At 41.5% G+C, this 9,962-nt stretch overlaps 1 protein-coding gene across 1 annotated transcript in view; it reads right to left on the bottom strand.

Annotated features, from left to right (window-relative positions):
* Positions 1 to 4,806: 4,806 nt before the first annotated feature.
* Naa25 (N-alpha-acetyltransferase 25, NatB auxiliary subunit) overlaps positions 4,807 to 9,962 on the bottom strand; it is a 51,055-nt gene continuing 45,899 nt past the window's right edge. Inside the window, exons 23-24 of the mRNA XM_038344823.1 lie at positions 7,108 to 7,254; positions 4,807 to 5,209 (exon numbers count right to left, since the gene is read on the bottom strand). Coding sequence (XP_038200751.1) covers positions 5,087 to 5,209; positions 7,108 to 7,254 — 270 coding nt within the window. The 3' untranslated portion in view covers positions 4,807 to 5,086. The remainder of the gene's footprint in view (positions 5,210 to 7,107; positions 7,255 to 9,962) is intronic.

Below are 9,962 nucleotides of genomic sequence, written 5' to 3'. Positions count from 1 at the left end.
GATGGTTTTCTTTTCAGATTGCACATTTTTGGCCTATAAATTGAGTCTCGGCTATTATGGATTTCTATCAGGAACTCTTCCCTGCACAAGGCATTACCCTCTGGAGAATCATGAATGGTGAGGTAGAGGATGCTGTCTGCCCTCTGACTTTATGCCCTCTATAATCTATCATGCTTTCTTTATATAGAGCAAGTTCTTAGTTGTACTAATGCATTCTTTTTGGAATTTATACAATCAAAGCCATCTGTGGTGACACACATCTGTAATCTGAGCACTGAGTAGAGGTACAAGGATCACCTTCAGCTATATAATGAATTTGAGGACCGGCCTGGGGTACATGAGACTATTAAAAAAAAAAAAAAAGTACACAACCAGATGAACAATCACTCCAATTCGAAGATTTAAATGATAAATTACTTTGAACAATATCACTTGCTGTAAGTTACTCAGTCAACACTAAATTTTTATGGTTTGGGCTTTTGAGTCAGGGTTTCTTTGTCTTACAGCTCTGGCCTTGAACTCAGACAGTTCTGCCTGCCCCTGCCTCCTGAATGCTGGGATTACAGGTGTGCGCCACCACTGTCTGGCAAAACCAGCTTTTAATAAACAAACTGTGGAAACAAACTGACTCCACTCCACCCAGTGTTCAGGTGGATCAAGCAAAACATCAAGCTGCTTTAGACTTGGGTGTGAACCAACCCCACACCCTAAGTGCCCTTGCTCACAGTGCATAGCTGACATTCTCAGCAATGAATGTGAGATCTAAAGGATCTAGTATTTTTTATTTTCAATGATTTTTCTAATTTTATATTTCTGAGTGCTTGCCTGCATGTATATATGTGCACAATGTGCACGCAATGACCTCAAAGGCCAGAAGAGGGTGTTGGGTTTTCTGGAACTAAAATGGTAGATGGTTGTGACTATCTTTATAGGTTCTGGGAACCAAGCACAGGTCTCTGAGGGCTCTTAACTAATGAGCAAGCCATCTCTCTAACTGCTAATATCATTTTTATCAAAATCCTTTCTAATCTCCTTGGGTGCTTCTGAAATACTTGCCTGAGGTGTTCTAGTTTATGCCCTTATCTAGGCCAGGCCAACTCCAAAAGAGAAAATATTAGCCATTTTATAGAAAGCAGAGCACTCGGTCTCTTCAGCCTTTGTGAAAGAAGTGGGACAGTGGCAGTCTACCCTGGGTCCTCCCAGGATGGACTCAGCAGCTTGATTGCTATGGTTTCTAACCTTAGGAGCTCTGGAGGGGGACTAAATTGCCATGTCTATTTCAAGTTGAATCTGCTTAAGAGATATGCCACAGAAATGCAGTCTCCCCTCATACTGCCAGATGACTCCTTCCAGCAACACTGGCCCAGGGCAGTAAGCATGCTCTAATGATGGTTACCTAAGAGTCTGGTGTCTTAGGGTTGGTCACACAGCTGCATTCTGTTTCTGTTTATGGGAATTAATTCTTCAATAATCTGATGCAGTAAACAATAGATCCAACATAACAAACTTTATTCTAAAGAACCTGCACATTTTCTCAAATAGTGTCAAGAGGAACTTTAATTAAGGAGCATTTCTTAGTAATGAATGCCATTAAAAAGGGTGGAGTGAGACAACACAAGAATGTCCATGGGTGTATAGAGAAGCACTGTCTCACAAAGAATCTAGCTTTTAACTCTTATGCATGTCCCTGGCATCTACAGAATCTACAAGTTGTACCCCTCAAGCATGAACTACAATGGCAAGCCCAAAATAATGTTGTGTGATTACAGGACTCGCTCTGTACTCAGCACTGTAAGGTTAGCATCAATCAGTAATAGCATCTGCAAAGTTGAATCATGTTGGAAAAGAGGTTCAGCAAGCATTCTTTTTGTTAAAGAAAAAATATTCAGATAAAGTTAATTCCTCCCTGAAGAAACAGGCAAGACCTGCTAAGGGCATCCGTTATCAGGAATAAGAGGAAATAAAACAGCCCCTGCTTACACTGCATGGTTAGTGTGCCTTTGAGCAAGCAGCATCTCCAGACAGCCTGAAGCAGCCTGAAGCCTTCCAGTGACTGTCCTAGGTGGGTGGGGCCATTGCACTCTGACTCATTCAGGTCTCCAGACACACTGATAACAAACAACTTCCATCACACAAGATGGATCTTCTACACCACACATAGCCTCCAACTAGGACTTAAGAGTCTCAGTCACTAACAGATGTAGCACACCAGCTCAAGACGCACCTGTTAGCTAATAAATGGAATTGTGTAAGGCATTATTGTTAAGCCACAAAGATTAGTTTTGACCTTTTGGTTTTTGTTTATTTTCATTTGTTTGTTTTTAAGACAGTGTCTTGTAGCTGCACAAAGTTTTAACCTGGTCCTCCTGCCTCCAGCCCGGGCTAGCCCATAGTCGGGATAACATTCAGCACTAAATCGAGATGAGGTACACTTGCTTAGGAATCTCTAATCTTTTTAAGACTGAACAAAAATGAACCAGGCAAAAGTGCCAACTAAAAATAAAAACATTTATGTAAATTAACCTGTACAGTTAAAGCCAATTTGCTGCCTTCACTTAATTCTCAAGAGCAGATTTCCCACACCAATAAATCACATCAAAAAGTAGGAAGAGTTTCAACAAGCCTGCAGATAAGTTGAACCCTTTTTATATTGAAAAAGTTGAAAGACAAATACAGATTGAACGTGGTGATTGCAAAATATAATGCAATTTTGAACAATTAAAATTATGAAAATATACAAAATCGATGGCAGCACACCTAGATTTGTGTACACTCTCCATTATGTGGAGACACTACAGGACTCTCAGTCCACATCGGAGAAGTAACTTGAACCCAACGCCTGCTTTGGAAAGTCTTGACTTAGGATCTCAGTAGTATAAAAAGCAGTGATTTTTCAGTCTGTAAACAGTAGTCGTGGTTATTTTTTGTTGTTGTTTTTGTTTTTTAAATATCAATTTACCACACAAAAACAAAACAGAACAAAACCCATATAAACCAGAACAGCAGCAGCAACGGGTTCACTGAGCATTCTCCTCAGGTTATTAAGACATACAACTGTGGGGAGAGGGTGCTTTTTACTCAGTAAGAATATATATATATATACTTTAACTGTACACAATTTATAGGCATGACAACTTCCAAAAGAACAAACTGATAAAAGATATTGGCCATTTCTTCATAATTTCATTCTTTTTACAATTATCTCCAAATGTAAGAATTTGATCTAATTGAAATGCTACATTTAGTAGGAAAATCAGCAAGTAACAAAGGAAGCACAGCTCCAACTTGACATTATTGTCAGTAAAACCAGTGGAGATCCCAGATGTCCCGGGCAGAAGACTGCATAGACCACTAGAGGGAAGAGCTATGTCCTGAGAACCAGAGCCAGTGTGCAGTCCATACCTAACTGATCATGGTCAGCTGACAGAGCTGTTTTAAAGAGCATCTATATCTACAGACATACAACAATTTGAATATCCCAAGAAACATTATTTCAGGAGCAACACTACAGGCAAAAGCCCACCCAGCCCATAAGACACAGGCCACAGCTACAGAAAATGACCACATGTTGATGTTCAAGGAGTCGGAATCAGAGTCTTCATCTTACTCAGCAGGCCCTTTCTTTTGGGATGGAGCATGTGATATTATAGCAAGTTATAAAAATGTTCTGGTGTTACTATGTGGTCTAGGCTTTCCAGCACATTTTACAAGTAAGAAAGTGGTTTCTACAGATTCCCTTAGACGTTTAAACTATTATTACCCACTATGCTGATTTGTGTAAGAATGTCAAGATAAATGATAAAATGCAAACCTCACACCCAAGATTTTGCCAGCTCTCCTTAGCTGGAGCAGTGAGGGGGAAAGACCAATACTCAGCAGATCCATTTCTTCACCTTAGAGTTAACTGACAAGTCAAGTGACAGGCAATGAGAACAGAGAGGGTGATTCAAACACCAGCAGTTACTAAAGGAGTCGTTAAGAGCTCAGCACAACATACAAGAGCAGTCTTCATCCTCTCAGAGCAGCCTCTCAAGCTGCAGGCTTGGGGACCAGACCTCCAACCTCCAGGTGAACAAAGGAAATAAATCCTGGTACATTTGCCAAGTGTCAAAGTAGACTGATATCAGGCCCATGGAAACACTTACCTTTTATCAAGCTAAAACTTAAAACCTAGGCTAAATCCATAGCACACAACTTCTTCCGTCCCAAACTCCCCACTTGCAAACACTAAAGTAGTAAATCTTTGTTTTGTAGCACCTTTATGCCTATGTATATATCTCTGTGTGTGACTCATGAATCGGCTGCAGAATGGGACTCCAAACAACGGAAACAAGTATCAGACAAGACAGCTTGGCCCACACAAGTCCTGAACATTGCTCTTTAAACAGCTCTTCCCACTTTTCCCAGAGGCCCAGTGGACAAGTCTCAGCAGCTGAGGAAGTGCGAGGTGGACTGTACTCAGGCTAAGCTCTCCCAGGAGCGGGGCTAGGGACGTTTTGGCTCTCAGGACTATGAAGCCAAAACTGAGCACCTGTGGTCATGTGTGGTGCCCTGCAGCAGCATGTTCTAACATTACATCTCAGCTGACCCTCTGTGAATCCACCCTGGTTCTGTGGAAGCCTCATATGGAACCTGCTACCACGGAAAGAGTCCTGCTTTTATGTCTGTTCCTGCATCTGCTTTTTGCCTCCTGTGACTCAGGACCAAATCCAAACTCCCACTGCATAACAGAGAGAATTTGAGGTCAATGCTTTGTACTTATTTCTATTGCTGCTTGTATAGAAACCCCACCAAAAACATTTCTGGTGATGGAAAGGAAGTAGGGTTCTCTTGTTGCTGTCCTGTATACATGAACAGGTATAAAGAGTGGTAAACCCAGATGTGGGTCCTGCTTCTGGTTTATATACAATAATTTATAATCAGTTGTATATATTTAATACCTCAAAAATTAATTCACGATCAAAGTCCTTCATGCATGTGAGGAAGATCTGGATGAAAACAATGGCCAGCAGATGTTGCTGTTGCTGGGGAAGGTGGTGTGTCATCTTCTGCTGTAGCGTCTTCAGTGCCCGTGGTTCATACTTTCTTAAATTTTTAGTTTCTTTGTGGTCTCAAGTCTTTTTCTCAGCAGCTCCCCAATTTCCAGAAGTGAGTGCAGGTAACTGCTCTGCACTTTCCCCTGCACAGTCTTTGAAAATTTTCTTTCTTCCTACAACAGAAACCATAACTCGTGTTACTCAAAATCATTCACTTGGTTTCTAGTGACCTCACCCAGAACACCAGGTCATTTTCAGTTCACAAAATGTAAAGAAGGGGAAAGCCATTTCGGGCATTAGGTGACTCATATGGACATGTAACCCAGGCTGGTATGACAAATGTATGTCCCTGGCCAACAAACATGGTATTCTGAGTAGCTGTAGCTCAGACACAGTACTGTTAGTATTTTATGACAAGCTGGGCAAGGGATAAAATCCAAAACTTTTGTCTTCAGATGAAGTAGAACTGTATCACTAATCTGACATCACAGCCACTCTGAACAGCACCTACTTTATACCAACTCCTTCTTTACCTATTAGAATACTGGCGAGGCCATCCCTGTCCCATCCATTGTGCTCCATCTCATCTCCCCGGCTCCCCTAATGAATCCCACCCTGGATGGTAGTCCACAGCTCGTGACAGTCCCCAGGTTTGAGAGACAAAAATGTACTGCAGTAGGGAATACCAGAAAGTGGGTTTGCTCCAACACAAAGAGGGCCAGGAAGTTGGGAGGGCTATATGAGGGTGAAGCCCAGAGTCTCAACAAAAACCAGATACAAACCTCCTGATGAACAATGCTATATATAATGTTTTTTGTTCAAGACAATGCATACAAATGTTTTGTTTTGTTTTTTTGAGATTTAAGAGCACTGGCTGCTTTTTATAGAGGACCTATGTTCAGTTCCCAGCACCGTCATGGTGGCTCAAAACCATCTCTAACTCCAGTTCCAGAGCATACAGAATGACTCAGACACCAGGTCCACAGATGTACATACAGGCAAAATACCCAAACATTAAATGGAGATATGTTTTTAAAAGTTAAACAAACAAAACACTAAAAGATGAAGACCATCCCAGGCATGGCATTTCACCCCTAAGACCCTCACACTAGGAATGCTGGAGCAGGATAGTACACAGTAAAGCTGTGCTCTACAAAGGGAAAACCAGACAGACACACGCTGGTATCCACGCAGACTAGCCCAGTAAACTCTGTGGATCTTGACTAGTTAAAGGAGGCCATAACTGGCCAACTACTGCTGTGCTCCATCCCATCAGGCAGGTGTTCCTCTCTATTTAGGTAAAGGGAAACTTCCTCAGAGTACTATACAATGAGGGGCAATGTCTAGCCTGTGATCACTCTCTGTGACCAGGCTAAGCTACAAGAGGAAAAGGAAAAGGGGGATTCCACAATACTGATCCACACATTGTTCCTTATTTGGAGGCAAGCGAATTAGCAGCCCATTGTGCCATACCACCCCTTCCCACAGCTTGTCTCCTATCTCTCTCCCTGCTTAGTAAAAAATTGCTAATCTTCAAATGTCTCCATAAGACTTTCCAAATTTCATTTCAATGTGAAGGATTCTAGGATTTTGTGAGACATCCTTACTCCCCTTGACAGAGTCTTAACCCTTCCTTCCTGGCCTGGAAAACACTGTAGATAATACTGGACTGTAGTAATCCTCCCGCTCCAGTCCTGAGTGCCAGATATGTGCATCACTATGCCCGGCCTCCCTGAATGCTAGGCAAGTGCTCTCTACCAACTAAGCCACATCCCCAGCCCTCAGTATTAGTCCTTTTAGGAAAGGAACAGCCACAAAAAATTGGGGTGAGGGACGGAAGAGGAGAAAATACCTATCACCTTAATGTAATTTCTCAACAATGTAATTTTAAAAACCACCACCACCACCACCAGCACCACCAGCACCAGCACCAGCACCACCACCAAGCGACATCCAAAGTACCTTGTTGTTCTGTCTTACAAAGAGAGAATGAGGAACTGAACATTAACTAGCCCTCCTGCTAACGTTTCAAAATGTACAGAAAGCATGCTGCTTGCCAATCATCTCTTACCGGAGAGATAGAAGTATCTTCTAATGTGAGTTCCTCAAGTTTAAGTGCAATTAGATTTGTTTCAAGTCCTTTAATATGATCCACAACATTGGAAATTAAAGTCTGAAGTCCAGTAACATAGTCTTGGAAACTGGTGAACACTGGAGGCTGGGGTGAAGATGATTAAAAAGTGTTACAATCTCTCTGAGCAGTTGTGTTTCCAGCACAGTTAGCTACCTTCCACCACCCAGTGTTTGATGCTGTGACTACAGGTATGGAACAATGGGATAGTAACCAATTAGCTGCTAAAACACAGCCTTTGAAAGGAAAGAAAATACTGGTGGTTAACCTAAGAAATATTTAGGTTTAGGCTTTTTTCTTTCTGAAACGAATTTTTATTTCCTATTCTCCAGTATAGCTGGAGAAGAACTAGTAGAAAGTATGTTAGTTGTTTATGACTTCTGAGGGTAAGAAATGTAAAAGAACAGTACAGGATGGAGAGGGGAAACAAGGCTTTATTTTCAGGACTAGGCAGGCAGCTCAGTGGGTAAAAAACTTACAAGGGTAGGATCCAGCAACCACATAAATGCTGGCCGTAATCCTAGCACTGTGGAGGCAGAGACAGGCACAAACTGGCTATCTAGACTAACCAAACTGGTGTGTTCTGGGTTTGAGTGAAAGACCCTGCCTATATATGTAATGTGGAGGAGAGCAACCAAGGATGGTATCTGACTCAACGTCTACCTCTTGCTTACATACTTGCATACTCACATGCACATATGCCATATATACATATGAATGGAAAACCAAAGCAAAACATTTTATTTTCCTTTCCTTCTTTACATATGAAATTTCTAATATTAATGGAAGATAGGAGAATAATATTCTGGATTTCTATTTTGTTTCTCTTTCTCCCCCTCCCCCTTTTTTTTAAAATAAGATCTCGCTATGTAGCCCCGGCTACCCTAGAATGAGTAAAAGAAAGGAGAAAAAGAGAGCCAGGCATGGTGGCTCATACCTGTAATATTAGCACCCCTGAGGTGGAGACAGAAAAATCAGGAGTTCAAATTGTCTTAATTACATATGCAATTCAAAGCCAGATCCTGATGCAACAAAAATAAGTACCAGAAAAAAGCTTAAGTAGCAATTTGTTTAAACATGAAAAGGCCTTTTTAGCATGACACGTAGCTAGAAACCATTAAAAAGACTATCCTCTCCACTCTCCAAAAACAGAAACCATTCACTGAATAAAAAAGACAGAGGGCTGGAGAGATGACTCATAAACCAAGAGCACAAGGTGCTCTTGCAGAGGACCCAGGTTAGAGATTTCTAGTGGCTCTCAACTCTAGTTAACTAGACTCTGTGGGGACCAGGTATCAAGTGGTGTACAGATAATACATGCAGACAAAACAACCACACACTGAAAAAAACCTTTTTTAGAATCACTTGTAAAAATAACAAACTGGAAAACTTGTGCCCCTATAATAAAGTTGACACTAACAGTGTTATGAAGAAAGAGCTGTTCTCTAAAGACACCATACAGACTTGAGAACACACAAACCATATGGCCAGTGCTGGGGGCAGGGTTATAAGGACACACTCGGTTCACTTTGGATCTAAGTCTAGATTCTAATAATAGCTCTACTTATAGTCAAGATATTATAAACCAACTACATATTCATCAAAAAATAAACTGTAGCTTATTAAATATGATGGAGAAATGACCAAAAAAAGAGATAAATCTATACTTATTGACATAAAGATAGCCTAATATCCTAATCAAATACAAAAACAAAACAGTCAAGTTACAGATTTTTATTTTTATTTATTCATTTTTTTATTTTGTGTACAATATTCTGTCTGCATGTATGCCTGCAGGCCAGAAGAGGGCACCAGACCTCATTACAGATGGTTGTGAGCCACCATGTGGTTGCTGGGAATTGAACTCAGGACCTTTGGAAGAGCAGGCAATGCTCTTAACCTCTGAGCCATCTCTCCAGCCCCCAGATTTTTATTTTTAAAAGTCTCATACAGCACAGCCTCTAACTCTCTATGTAGCAAAGAATGGCCTTGAATTCTTTCTTGCCCTCTCTGCCCCCACCTGCTGACTGCTATGCTCAATCCCGACCGTCTGCATAGCATGATCCTGACTTGCATTATCACTAACTTGTCGGCCGTGTTGTCACACAACTGAGAATATGGGTGATCTCTAGTCATATCTTCATGGGTTACTGTAATAATCAGAAAAACATCAATCCAGGTTTAGTGTCTCACACCTTTAATCCCAACACTTAGGAGGCGGAGGCAGACAAACCACTTTGAGTTTGAGGCCAGCCTGGCCCATACAGTGAATTCAAGGAAAGCCAGGGCTATGGAGAGACCCTGCCACAAACAAACAAACAAATGAGTTTGAGAACGAATACACAAATAAAAACAACACACCTCAAAAGTCATAAGGCTACTGGATGTATTCTAGGATTGTACATGATTATGGGGTTTACTTTATATGGGGTTTGTTTGGGGTCTTCTATGTAGCTTTGGCTGCTACTAACTCTATGTAAACTAAACGGACCTCAGACTTGCTGGGGAAATCCTGATTTCAAGCATGTGCTGGCACAACAGTTCTGTAGGATGCCTGTGTGTGTACAGACATGAGTATGTGAGCTACATGTCTGGGTGTCCATGGACGCCAGAAGATGCTGTCTGATGCCCTAGAGCTAGACATAAAGAGGTTGTAAGCCATTTGGCGTAGGTGCTGAGAATCAAATTCAGGTTCTGTGGAAGCGCGGCAAGCTCTCCTAACCATTGAGCCAGCTCCCAAGCCCCAGATCTATTTTTTAATCACAAAAGGAAAGAACCATCTCTGCAATGAACCA

This window comes from Arvicola amphibius, chromosome 10 (genome assembly GCF_903992535.2).
Source record: "Arvicola amphibius chromosome 10, mArvAmp1.2, whole genome shotgun sequence".
Lineage (NCBI taxonomy): Eukaryota > Metazoa > Chordata > Mammalia > Rodentia > Cricetidae > Arvicola > Arvicola amphibius.
Note: the sequence above shows the minus strand (reverse complement) of the source record. Positions and strands in the feature narration are given on the sequence as shown.